At 37.4% G+C, this 13,583-nt stretch overlaps 1 protein-coding gene across 1 annotated transcript in view; it reads left to right on the plus strand.

The window, feature by feature from the left end:
* TDRD1 (tudor domain containing 1) overlaps nt 1–13,583 on the plus strand; it is a gene marked incomplete at its 5' end in the record, with an annotated part of 40,327 nt that overhangs the window by 26,398 nt on the left and 346 nt on the right. Inside the window, 9 exons of the mRNA XM_081268104.1 lie at nt 485–595; nt 1,436–1,606; nt 3,632–3,907; nt 4,822–4,941; nt 6,377–6,493; nt 9,503–9,670; nt 10,722–10,949; nt 11,555–11,601; nt 11,682–11,774. Coding sequence (XP_081124230.1) covers nt 485–595; nt 1,436–1,606; nt 3,632–3,907; nt 4,822–4,941; nt 6,377–6,493; nt 9,503–9,670; nt 10,722–10,949; nt 11,555–11,601; nt 11,682–11,774 — 1,331 coding nt within the window. The remainder of the gene's footprint in view (nt 1–484; nt 596–1,435; nt 1,607–3,631; nt 3,908–4,821; nt 4,942–6,376; nt 6,494–9,502; nt 9,671–10,721; nt 10,950–11,554; nt 11,602–11,681; nt 11,775–13,583) is intronic.

Below are 13,583 nucleotides of genomic sequence, written 5' to 3' on the forward strand. Positions count from 1 at the left end.
TTCTGTAGCTCTGTACTGTGTCTCAGAGCTGCTTCTGCTTTTGGATCACCCTTTACTTTCCAGCAAATGTTCTGCACTTCTCTGTAAAGCCTCTAGCAGGAAGAGCTCATGAGCTCTCTGAATTTCCTCGGCATCTATTAACTTTGCTGTCAATTTAATAACTATGTTTACTCTTTCCAGGACAGCTTTTATATAGCTTTATGTAGGGTTTATGTCATGTTTCCTGTCACCTGCAGAGCTCATGTTGGTATACTGATGATAATGCTGTAGGATTGTGTCTCTGCCCAGTAAGTCCTTGGTATTGGATTGAGAGTATTAACAATGACTTTTTGCTTAATAATTTTTTGGTAAGAAAAAATATTTGGTGCACTTAATGGTTGTTTGAAAAAGGTTTTTGTGATCAAAACATTTTCTGACTTTAAAGGAAAATTTGTGTTGGTATTTATTTTTAATATTAAATGCTATACATGTGTTTTATTTTTAGCTTTAAAGAAGCTCAATGATTTGAATAAATCATTAGCAGAATATTGCCAGCAGAAGTTGCCGAATGGTTTCAAGGCAGAAATAGGGCAACCTTGTTGTGCTTTTTTTACAGGTAAGCTGTCATTTTGACTATTAGAATATTTTGTTTCTTGACTTTCAGCTTTCATTTTTAGTGTGTATTTTATTTCTAGTTTTTAAGCACGTTTCTCATAACCAAAATTAAATGAGTGCTTCAGATATCAAGTGTTTTTCCTTTTAGTAACTCCAAATGACACGTTCTTGCTAAAACCTTAGTAAACATTATTTCAGTGCTTTTCTTTCCAGAATTTCTGATATTAAATTGTTAGTAAAAGAGCTGTTTACAGAATAGAATAGACAATAGGATTGATGTATGTACGTTCCATGTATGTATTATATATCAAAATGCATTCTACTGTCATGTATGACTAAAATAAATAAATAAATAAATTTTTTAAAAAATAGCTGTTTAATACAAGGTGGTAGTTTGTTCTGGTCCACCAGTTGATGTTAATTTTGAAAAGAATGCATTGGAACACATTTGCCAGAGTTTCAGTGAAAGAATCTCTCTATTCTTTTTAATATTATTTAGCCAAGTAACAGGTAAAACAATCTAAGCCATTAGTAGTATTATAAGCCTTTATCATTGACAAGAGTGTTCAAGTTTTACCTCCACTTTCACAGTTCTGCTTTTTTGGCTAGCTTATGAATGAAATCTTTATATCAGATATAAAATTGTGGTACTTCAAAAGTTTTGAAGATAATTCTAAAAATGGATTTTGAAAAGTCCGAGTCTAGGGATTTTTAGTGAAAATCTGGGGAAAAGAGCAGACTTATTAGCACTTTATGTAAAGGTACTTTCCCCCCAAGATAAAACCTTCAGACATTAACAGAAGGGAAGTGTTCCACATCACCAACTTTGTGTCAAATCCAGGCGATGGTAACTGGTATCGTGCTTTGGTCAAGAACATTTTACCAAGTGGAAACGTCAAAGTGCACTTTGTAGATTATGGAAACACCGAGGAAGTTACTACAGATGAACTCCAAATGATACCATCAAAATTTTTACAACTTCCATTTCAAGGGATACAGTGCTGGTTAGCAGGTTTGTATAGAATAAAATTAAAAAAAATTTAAGAGAATTTTTTAATATTTATTTTTTAGTTTTCGGCAGACACAACATCTTTGTATGTGGTGCTGAGGATCGAACCCGGGCCGCACGCATGGCAGGCGAGCACGCTATCGCTTGAGCCACATCCCCAGCCCCTGTATAGAATAAAATTTTTATCAGCTGTTTTCTAATATCAGGATATATAGCATTTAACTAGTTACAGCTATAATTGTAACATTTTATGTGAGGGATGTCTGGAGTTGATGTCAGACAAGGGGGTGGTGGCTGCTGCTTTCTAGTGACAGGAGTGAAAACACAAGAGCCTCCTGAAGGCATTTTGCAGAATTCCTTAAGAGCCTCAAATGTTCAGAATTTTGATTTAGCAACTTTATTTCTAGTAATTTATCCCAAAGCACTTTGGGAGTGGCACAAAGTTCAGCTTTAAGGAAATACATTACACTGCTGCTTTACTGATAGCAAAACAACATCAGTTGGCTAAATGATAATCTGTATAGTGGCTAGTGATCGTACTTGTTTTATAGGGTTGTTGTGAGGATAGATTAATGTTTAGACATTCAAAGTTCCACTTATGTGTTTGCATTCTGTCATAAAAATGAAACAAAATTGTTAACAGGAAGATTGTGATGTAAGTGAAGAAAGCAAGTTTAAAGAGAGATGCAGGACAGCAATATGATGCAGAGAACAGACTCTAGAGTCGTCTCTGCCACTTAATGACTGTGACATTTATGCAAATTATTTAAACTTTCTGTGCTTTCATTTCCTTGTCCAGAAAAGAATATTGCCTTCCTCAGAATTGTTCAGAATAAATGAGATAAAAATATAAAGCTCTTAACTGTACTTGGCATTATACCTATATTCACTGTTACTATTTTTCAGTGCTGGGGATTGATCCCTGACCTTGGAAGAGCTAGTTGACAAGCACTCTACCACCAAACTACATGCCCAGCCCTTTTTGTTTTGAAACAGAATCTCACTAAATTGGCCAGACTTGCCTAGAATTTTCAGTCCTCCTGATTCAGCCTCCCAAGTAGCTGGGATTATAGATGTGAACCATCATATGTCTGATTTATAAACATTTCCTAGAGATATGTGTGTCTATGTGTGTGTGAATATACACATGTTTTTCCATCTGCACGTAAAAACTGGAAGCAGCCAGGCACAGTGTTGCACACCTAAAGTCCCAGTTACTTTTTGGAAGTTTGGATTTCAAAATGTTAATAGTATATGTTAGAAACCATAGATAATCATCTTCTTATCTTTTGTCTGTTTTCCTTCTATACATAAGTATATTTCTTTTTTTAAAAAATATTTTTTAGTTGTCAATGAACCTTTATTATATGTTATTATATATATTTTATTATATATTATATGTGGTGCTAAAAATTGAACCCAGTGCCTCACACATGCTAGGCAAGCACTCTACCATCCCTTCCAATAAGTATGTTTCAGATTATTGTTCTTAATTATCATGTTTTTATGTCAGTGCTTTTTAAAATTTGGCCCCAAAATCTAGCAGCATATTAAATGAGAAATTCTGGGGCAAGACCCAGAAATCAATCAATCTCTCTCTCTCTCTCTCTCTCTCTCTCTTTGGTACCAGGGGTGCTTAATCACAGAGTCACATCCCAGACCTTTTTTATGTTTTATTTTGAGTCGGGTCTGGCTAAGTTACTGAGGCCAACTTTGAACTTTCAGTCCTCCTGCTTTACCCTCCCTAGCCACTGGGATTACAGCATGAGCCCTCATGGCTGGACAGAAATCTGTTTTTAACAAGCCCTCTAAACTGAACCTGTAATTCAGCTCCATGGCTGAATTACAGATAGATAGATAGATAGATAATTGAACAGCAGATAGATGGACAGATACATAATTGAACAGCGTAAGCAGTTACTCAGAATTGCTGAATGGAATGGCAAGGACCCATCCCTGGCTACTACTATGGAAGCAAAAATAAAGCTTATGCATTGGATTCTTTTTATTGCTGTTCTTATTTTCCAGATATACAGCCTAGAAACAAACACTGGACTAAAGAAACCATAGCAAGATTTCAGATGTGTGTTGCAGGGATAAAACTCCAAGCCAGAGTGGTTGAAATCACTGAAAACGGGGTGGGAGTTGAACTCACCGATCTTTCCACTTCCTATCCCAGAATAATCAGTGATGTTCTTATTAATGAACATCTGGTTTTAAAAGCTGGTTCCCCACACAAGGACATGCCAAATAATAGATCTGTTAATAAACGTAATCATCAAATTGACACCCAGGGGCTTCAAGGTAATACTTCTTTCCCTTTTTTAAAATTATAATTCTATATAATAGTGGAGATTATTGTGATGTATCCATATGTTCATACAACATGATTTGTTCCATTTCATTTCTTTTTTAAAAATTTTTTTTCTTAGTTGGACACAATACCTTTATTTTATTTATGTTTTTATGTGGTGCTGAGGATTAACCCAGGGCCTCGCACGTTCTAGGCGAGTGCTCTACCGCTGAGCCACAACCCCAGCCCCTGTTCCATTTCATTTCTTACTTCACCTGCCCTCCCTTCCTTTCTTCTCTGGTCTATTATTTATTTTAACTGGTACATTATATTTATACATAAAGTGGAATTCATTATGATCTATTCTTACATGCACTTAATTTGGTTGATTATCACTTCTCCGTTTCTCCTTTTAAATCATGTGTTATTTAAATTTGTTAGCCTTTGTTTTTATAGGCTATGAAAATTCTTGTATCTTAAATTACACAATTTTCCTGTAGAGATTTGCTTTGTGAGTATAGATTAATAATTGGTTATTAAGCTCCATATTTATTGAAATATTTTTAATTGATCAAACATTGTACTCATTTTTTTGGTTATCAGGTAAATGTATATCATATGGGTATGTATCCCTTAAAGTTTGAGAAAATTTGAAGAATTATATTAAATATACTACATAAATGTCCTTTGGGAGTGTAATAGTTCAAGGATTCTCATTATAGACTGAACTTTTTTTTTTGAATAGTGTCCATATAATCCCTTGAATTTAACAGATTGTTTTGTGAAATACAGATTTTTCTTTTTGGGAATTTGGGAATGCTGATAATCAGCAGTTGATGAACAAATTGATTTGAACTAATAAATCACTGGGAAAGAAGAGTAAATTTTATCCATTTAATGCACAACCTGTGTTTTATGACTTCAGCCACCTCTTCAGCAGAGAATTGGAAGACTATAGAATTGCCAGTAAATAAAACTGTGCAAGCAAGCATACTAGAAATCATAAACCCAAACCTGTTTTATGCCATCCCAGATGAGATGCCAGGTAAGGAACCAAATGGATCAACACATGTTTATTCTCCTCTTTTAAGCTGTGCAATGAAAGTGATCATCGTGAACTCCTCAGGAAGTGAAGGGAAGAAGAGGTGGGTGATGATTTTTAAGGAAGAACTGATCATAATGACTTAGGGCAAGTTTAGTTCCAAAAGCACAGATGTGAACAGAAAGGGAGCATCCTGCATCTATCACCCTCTCGGTGGCCTGGCCCTGAAAACCTACAGCTTTTTGTACTAAAACCAGTGCCCTTAATTATCATATAATTTTTTATTTAATATCATGTTATCTATACTGAATTGTATTCACTGAGCCTTACTTCCTACAATCTTTTGAGTTTGAACCAAAACCACTTCAAATTTATTGAAAGACAGTAATAAATTCCTAATCATATTTTGTCATATCTTAGAAACTTGAAATATACTGGAGATAATCATGAAGAAAATGCATGTTGAAGTGATTTTTAATTTTCCTTTTCTTCGTTTCATGGAAGTTTACAATTGAGGATCTCTTAAGTGTATGTGAAATTATTCTTAGTATCTGAAGGTGAATTTGGTTCAAGTTGGTGGTGTTCATTGAAATAATTTGTAGCTGAAATAATTAAAAGCTGAAAAAAACGAACCTTTCTTTCATATTGGCAGACCTAGAATTGTAATACCAATAAAAGAATTGTAGTAATACCAATAAATTCTTAAATTTATCTCCAGTATTACAAAAACCATCTTTAATCCATATTGTAAAAAGCAGGGATTCAGGGTTATTTGATCCTGACCACATATGGCATGATGAATTGGAAATAACATTCAGGATGATTTTATTGAGTATAGCACACATACACCTAACTGTCATAAAGCACAGTTTAATAAGATTCATGGAGTGAACACATGAATGTAACCACCTAATCAAGAAATGGGCCCTTCATAGGTTTCTTTCAAACCTCCTCCCAGTTTTGCATTCCTTCTGCAAAAGGCAACCAATAGTGGATATATTTATTTTGAAAATATAATGTAACCAGGCATAGTGCCACACACCTGCAATACCAGCTGCTCAGAAGGCAGAGGCAGGGGCATTGTAAGTTCAAGGCCAGCCTGGGCAATTTAGCAAGAACTTGTCTCAAAATAAAAAGGGGTGGAGGATTTAGCCCAATCGTAGAGAACTTCTGGGTTCAATCCCTCGTACAAGCTCTCTCCACACACACACACACACACACACACACACACACACACACACTCTCTCTCTCTCTCTCTCTCTCTCTCTCTCTCTCTATATATATATATATAATAGTTTGTGTAATATTTGTTATATATTTGTATATAGTGTGTATTTTAAATATGCAAAGGATTTTTATTAGACTTTGTATACTTTTATATACTATTAGTAATAGCATTGGAAAGTTTTTCACAAGAGATTGCTTCTATTTCTTTTAGAAAATCAAGAAAAACTGTGTATATTGACAGCTGAATTGTTAGAATATTGCAATGCTCAGAAAAGCAGTCTGTCCTACAGACCAAGAATTGGAGATGCATGCTGTGCCAAATACACAAGTAAGTTTCTTAGGTAAAATATTAAAGGAAAAATGTTTAGTGTGCTACCTTTTTTGTGAGATTTTGTAGATTTTGATATATTAGATACATGTTTCATTTGGTTAGAGAAGAAATACAGAGTTGTGAATTTAATTCTTATATTGGTCATTCAGCATTTCTGTGCTTTGTAGATTATTTTTAGGCAAACTACACAAATATGTCAGTACTTACAGGTAACCATACTCTAGTATGGTGGATCAGTAACATTAAGGATGTACAGTCCATATATATATATATATATATATATATATATATATATATGTGAATTTACAATATATGAATTTACTGGAAGAAGAATGAATGGCCTCAGGAAGTCAAGACTGACTATAGTCTACTTTAACCACTCATGTTTAGTATTTCATGTTAACAGATTGCCATTGCTAGCAAATAACACTATTCTGGCTTGTTTCTAGGATTGAGGTGAAGTGGAACTACAGCCAGTTTACCAGACCTTTTAGGGTCCGTGTAGGGTCTATTACTAGGGCCTGGGTGGGCATGGCTCCTGCCATTTTTCAGGCAGATGGGGCTGGTGGCAAGAAGGTAGCCCAGCAGTGCTAGAGCTGAGTTCACAGGAGAACAGGGCTGCTCTTGATCAGTAGCAGGACTGGGGCTCAGGTCAGCCTTCCCAGAACAACCCTCCTCAGACTTGGGCTCCTGGGGTCTTAAAACCACCTGCCTGAGTCCCAAGGGAACTTCTGTTCTTAGATGGCACCATATTGTTGCTTTGGTGGGGAAGGGCACGAACCTGCTACACTTTCACCTTGCTGAAGTCACTCCCTAGTTTTGGTTTTCTTTTGTATGACAACTGGATTTGCACTGCCCCTCTTCCCCTCTTCTTCCCCTCTTTTGCTTCCCAATGGAAGTTGTGATTTTTAGTTAAATAAGTATTTATGATGACTTGATAAAGAGCTGAGCCATGCTGTAGTCCATGATTCTGGTTCTCATTTGCAACTTCTGTTGTTACTTTCCCTATCTCCAGTTCTCTGTATTAGCATAAATTCCCTCCAAGAACTCTGTGTACTTGATCAACTTTTATTCTACTCAAGACATCTTCAGCCCTGCTCCTATCCAGGCTGCTTGTCCTCTAGCCTGTGGCTGTCCTCTTGGGATTTCCCTCCCCCACTGAGCTTTGAAGATTGTTTCAGCACTCCCCCTCTGTTAACTGGATTTCTCCTTCTCTCAGCTCAACTTGATTGCTTTCACCTTATTTCCCTTTTGATTTTACTCCAATATTAAGGTGGATCTTATCTTTCAGAATCTGAGAAGGGGTGTGAGTAAAATAAATTTCTTATCTCCTATGTTTGAAAAAGTCTTTAACAGTTGATCAATAGCTTGTCTGGGTGTATGATTCTAGATTAGAAGTCATTTTCCCGTTGAAGTTTTGAAGGCATTGCTTTTATTGTGTTTTATCTTTGGTGTTTTTTATCAAAAGGTAGACATTATCCCAGACTTTCCCAACTTTGTACATATTTTTAATCCTCTCTGGAACCTTCAGTATCCTCCTCTTGTATTTGAAATGCACAGTACAGCTTGGTGTGGTGCTTTCTTTGTACCTTTGTACTGGGCACTCAGTGGAACCTTAAGTCCAGAAATTTATGGGCTTCAGTTTTTCTGAATTTTCCTGAATCAGTGCTTTCATTCCCTTCTTTTGTTTTCTAATGTTGGACTCGAAATCTTCTGCTCAATTTTGGTTTTCTTTCATTCTTTTCTCTTTTTCAAGAGACCTCCTCAATTTCAACTTCCAGCTTTTCTCATTGAAGTTTTCATTTCAGATACCATATTTCTAGTTCCAGTGTCTTTTGATTTTTCAGGTGTGTGTGTGTGCATATGTTTAATACTGTTCTGTTTTTATTTCAAGAAACGAGTGTCATTTCTCCAAGGATATTACTTTTGTTTTTTTTTTTTTTTTTTTTTTTTTTTTTTTTTTTTTTTAAAGAGAAAGTGAGAGAGGAGAGAGAGAGAATTTTCCAACATTTATTTTCTAGTTCTCGGCGGACACAACATCTTTGTTGGTATGTGGTGCTGAGTATCGAACCCGGGCCGCACGCACTCCAGGCGAGCGCGCTACCGCTTGAGCCACATCCCCAGCCCTACTTTTGTTCTTTCAATTTTCATTGTTTCTCCAAAGTCCTGTTTTGTTTCTTTTGCGCTCCTGTGGCACATTAGAGGCTTTCTTCAACTCTGTGGTGATCCCTTGTTATTCACATGTCTAAGATGGAACTGTGCAGTTCTTTGGGGATTTCTTTCTGAGTAGCTGGTCCACTAGTGGTCTTGAGCAGGTTGATCTGGCTCTGCCCTTGTACTGGGCACTGCCAGGGTTGGCAGCTGGATGTGCTCTCACCTGGGCTGGTTGTCTGCTGCCCGGAGTGCTCCAGGTCTTAGCAAACTCTTCCTCCTCTGCTCAGTCTCACGTTCCCCACCACATGGTCTCTCTGGAAGAGGAATCTCTAGTCTTCTACAGTTGTAGGAGCAGTTGTCTGGAACCATTTCAGAAAGGTATGTGAAGCTGTATTAAAACATGTGAGCATAAAGCTTTTTAGTAACTTTAAAAATAGAGCTGGGGATGAGGACATTATAATATCTATCTTTACTCCTGCTTTTGAATGAGTAGCACCACAGTTATTAAGCCTTGGGGTCTGAGGATTTGAGGTACAAACTGGGCTACTGCCTGACCCCCAGTTTTGGCTAAGCTACCATGGATCTGATAAATCATTTCCATTCATACATCTGTTTTCCAGACTTCTGGTATTATATGAGTTTCTCTTTTGGTCACTGTCCTTATGATTAAAAACAAAAATCCCATTGTCTTTTTAGTAGGATTTGGAAGGAATAGAGGTAAAGCTGGACTCTCACCATAAACCTTGGCGTGAATTTTTAAGTGATGTGAATGTAATTTATGAAAAGGCATCTGAGGTAGGAGGGATTGTTAACTGAACTTCTCAGCTAAGCAAGCGTCTGTTCTGTTTTCAGGTGATGATTTCTGGTACCGTGCGGTTGTTCTGGGGATATCAGACTCTGATGTGAAAGTGCTGTATGCAGACTATGGGAACATCGAAACCCTGCCTCTTTCCAGAGTGCAGCCGATTGCTGCCAGCCACCTGGAGCTCCCTTTCCAAATCATTAAATGTTCACTTGAAGGTAGATAAATCAGTTTCCACTTTGTGTGTCATGTGAGATTGTTTTTCTCTTTGTTTCACATCTCTGAGTCTGAATCAGTTGTGTATTTTAAGTAATTGCTCAAATTTCTAAATGTCAGGAGTTTTCAAAGAAATTTCACATTCTTTATTTTTTAACTCTCACAAAAACTATACTCAGATGATCTGTCTTTGTTATGTGGCTTATTTTCAGAGCGTTGAGTTTCAGAGATTGTTTTGCCCCCTCTGGAAAAGCTCTAGAAGTGCCTGGGGCAATGGTCTGACCCCTCTTCCAGAGTCTTGCTGCCTTGTCACAGCTCTCCTTAGGGACCAGAGGCATTGCAAATGACACCATTCCTGACTGTCTTACTATGGTTACTACATTCCAGCTCCAGTTGGAATTTGAATAAAGTGAACTGAAATGTTTAAAGTAGCTTTTTACTCTTATTCCTGGTCTCTTTACTCAGCAACCTCATGGATAATATCACACTGATGACTTACAGTCTGATTTAGTTTTGTTCAAGAATTGGGAAATTCTTTATCACTGGATAAAGATGTTCCCCATTGGAACATTCAGAGCAAACATTGTTCCTGTTTTGTGTCCCCTAAGACTAGATTAGTGCTCGGGGTCATCCATAAATATTTGTTGAGTAAATTTGAATTTTCTAATGTAATAGCAGTATTACATCAAAAAATACCTAAACCAGCTAAAGTCAGAAAGCCTTTTGTTTATTATCCTTAGCTAATTTATCTAACTATAGTCTTTAAAAAGGGACTTGAAAATTATCGGGTGCAATGGCACATACCTGTAATCCCAGTGGCTGGGGAGTCTGAGACAGGAGGATCACAAGTTCAAGGCCAGCCTCAGCAACTTAATGAAGCCCTAAGTAACTTAGTGAGACCCTGTCTCAAATAAAAAGGCTGGGATGTGACTCAGTGGTTAAGCACTCCTAGGTTTAATCCCTGGTATACCTATATGTGTGTGTGTGTGTGTGTGTGTGTGTGTGTGTGTGTGTGTATACACACATACATATTAATCTTCAATTTTTTTCCAGGACTGATGGAGTTGAATGGAAGCTGTTCTCAATTAATGATAGAGCTACTAAAAAATTTCATATTGAATCAGAATGTAATGCTTTCCGTGAAAGGAATTATTAAGAATGTTCATACAGTGTCGGTGGAGAAGTGTTCTGAGAATGGTACTGTCAATGTGGCTGATAAGCTGGTGATGGATGGGCTGGCAAAAAACATCACATCTAAAAAGCAAAGTGCTTTAAATAAAGGTATTTCTTCAGGTGTGATTAATACCAGATGTAAGTGTAACCAGGAGCAGAGATGGTCACTTTAGTTGACCTGATCTTCCTCATTCTGTGTGGTCACAGTTGCTACCACCACCTCCTCCATAAATCCCTTGGAAGGGCTCCGTTGCCACCTCAGGGGCCACCTTGGTGGGAGCAGTCCTGTTCCAGGGAGTCCATAGGGCAGCTCAGTAGCATTGTTCTGGGAGTTAAGCTTTGAAGTGTCTCACGTTCTGCCCAGGCCTTCCTTCAGGTTCACTTTTAATCCTACTCAAAATGAGATCTCAAGTTTGGGATTGGCTTATCCTGGTATTTTTACAGTGTTTGGCAGACCTGTCCTTGCCCGACAGAAGTCCCCTATAGGTGATGATAGGATCTGACCCTTGCAGTGTGGGTGTTAATTTGTATTAAACAAACAAACAGAAAAACACCTGGTCACAAGAAGTAGATAAAACATTGAAGCCCAGATGGGTGGATTGTGTTCTCTGTATTTGGAACCCAGCCATAGGGGCAGATAGATATCTGTTGATCTAGGTTTTTCTTGTTGTTCATGTTGGATATTACCTAATGGCTTTCTTTTTTTCTTTTAGAAAAGATGCACAGGATGAATTGCTGCTGTACACAGTTGCAGAAACAAGTGGGTAAAATTTTCTTTAAGTAGATGTATGTTCTTAACAGTTTTAGACATGAAACTACTGTTTTCTTTCTCATCCATAGGTTGAAAAACATGAGCAGATTCTTCTCTTCCTTTTAAACAATCCAACTAATCAAAATAAATTTATTGAAATGAAAAAACTGCTAAAAAGTTAAGTAAGTGAAGTTTGATGTTTTTGCCACTCCTGTTATTGCCAGTCAGCTGCTGTGCTGTTGGGGGTGGGGGTTGGGGTAGGGGGGCTGATGGAGTGACTCTTGGGACAGCTGTGCTTGACTACTTTTTAAAAAATTTTTTTTTTAGTTATCAGTGGACCTTTGTTTTATTCATTTATTTTTATGTGGTGCTGAGGATTGAATCCAGTGCCTCACACATGTAAGGCAAGGGCTCTACCACAGAGCCACAACCCCAGCCCCATGCCTTACTTTAGATGTGATGATCTGAGTTTGGCTGGGATGCTCTTGCTGTATCCCGAGGTCTGATCTGATGTTTTCCCTCTGATGCTCCTCGTGGGTCTGAGCCCAGAATTGTGGGTTCTCCTGCCCTTTCCCTGTTACTGATATGTGGGAGGATTGTCATGAGGTGAGGTTTAGCCTCAAAATCCTCATGGCCCAAATTGAATCATCTCAGATCCTCACAGTGCACACCACTACCATTAAGATTGGCACTTTTTGTGAAGAGGACCTGAAGGGTGTGGAACGGAATGCTGATGCACAGAAACAGATTCCCTTTTAAAATGAAACATTGCCTCCTCTTGGGGCTGTAGGTGACTCCAGTGTTTAAAGAAAATATTGCTGACTCTAAACTGGTAGTTCCCCGACTTTTTGACTGTCTGGGACCCTTTGTCCTAAGATTGCTCTCAGAAATTACTCTATGATAAATGGTAATTAAAACTTATGATCAAAATGGAATTGTCCTCCTTGTAATTGATATAATTGGGTTGATGTAACAAAAGCAAAGGAGCTTTGCTCACTTCGTGCCTGGGCTTTGATTAGTCCAAGTGTGATTTTTGTTGGGCCATTTGGAGATCACCCAAGAGGCTGCTCTTTGTGATTGTCTTGTGGGTGTGGTTGCTCTCAGGTAGGAACCAACAGTGTTCAAACATTTCCCATGTGCTAATGTACTTATTATGTATGTTTTTAAGAAAGTACAGCTGCATTGTAAGCTCAGTGTCATTAATGCAGGAACAACGGTTTTGATTCTCAAAATTTATTTCCTTTGCAAATTTTGGGTTGTTTCTAGTAAGTGATGACTTAACAGTTGCAATTATAACTTTCTTTTTTTTTTTAAGAGAGAGAGAATTTTTTAATATTTATTTTTTAGTTTTCGGAGGACACAACATCTTTGTATGTGGTGCTGAGGATCGAACCCGGGACGCACGCATGCCAGGCGAGCGCGCTACCCCTTGAGCCACATCCCCAGCCCAATTATAACTTTTAATTCTTTCTAATACATTAAGCTTTAGTATCGGCTGCTTTTTTTGTGTACACAAAGTCACATGCTTGATCTCCACAGTACCCTTCAAATAAAAGTAGACCTTATTTTAAGGATGAGGAAGCTCGGGTTCCCAGATGCACAAGATCATGTACACAGCCTGAAGACTAGCATTTATGCCTAAAAGCTGAGTTCTCTCTATTGCCCTTGACTGCAGTCTGCATGTTGTGCTACAGCATCTTTATAGATTAGATCACTTCTATAGGACATAAAATTAGGGGGTTATACTAGAAAAAATTGCATACGCGGTTGCTTAAGCAAACACAGTTGAATATTTACTCTTATATTAGTCTTCCTAGGGAAAGAGAGAATATTTTAAAAAGGTAAGTATTATATCATCTTTGGAGGAATTTATTAGTTGATAATTGTAAATTGTCAAAATAGGGGTGCTGTGGTGGGTGATCAGAACACAACATTTTGAAATATATTGCTCAAAAGTGATAAATTCTTTAACATACAAGTTAATATCAAAT

This window comes from Spermophilus citellus (genome assembly GCF_964194105.1).
Source record: "Spermophilus citellus genome assembly, chromosome: 15".
NCBI classification, from domain to species: domain Eukaryota; kingdom Metazoa; phylum Chordata; class Mammalia; order Rodentia; family Sciuridae; genus Spermophilus; species Spermophilus citellus.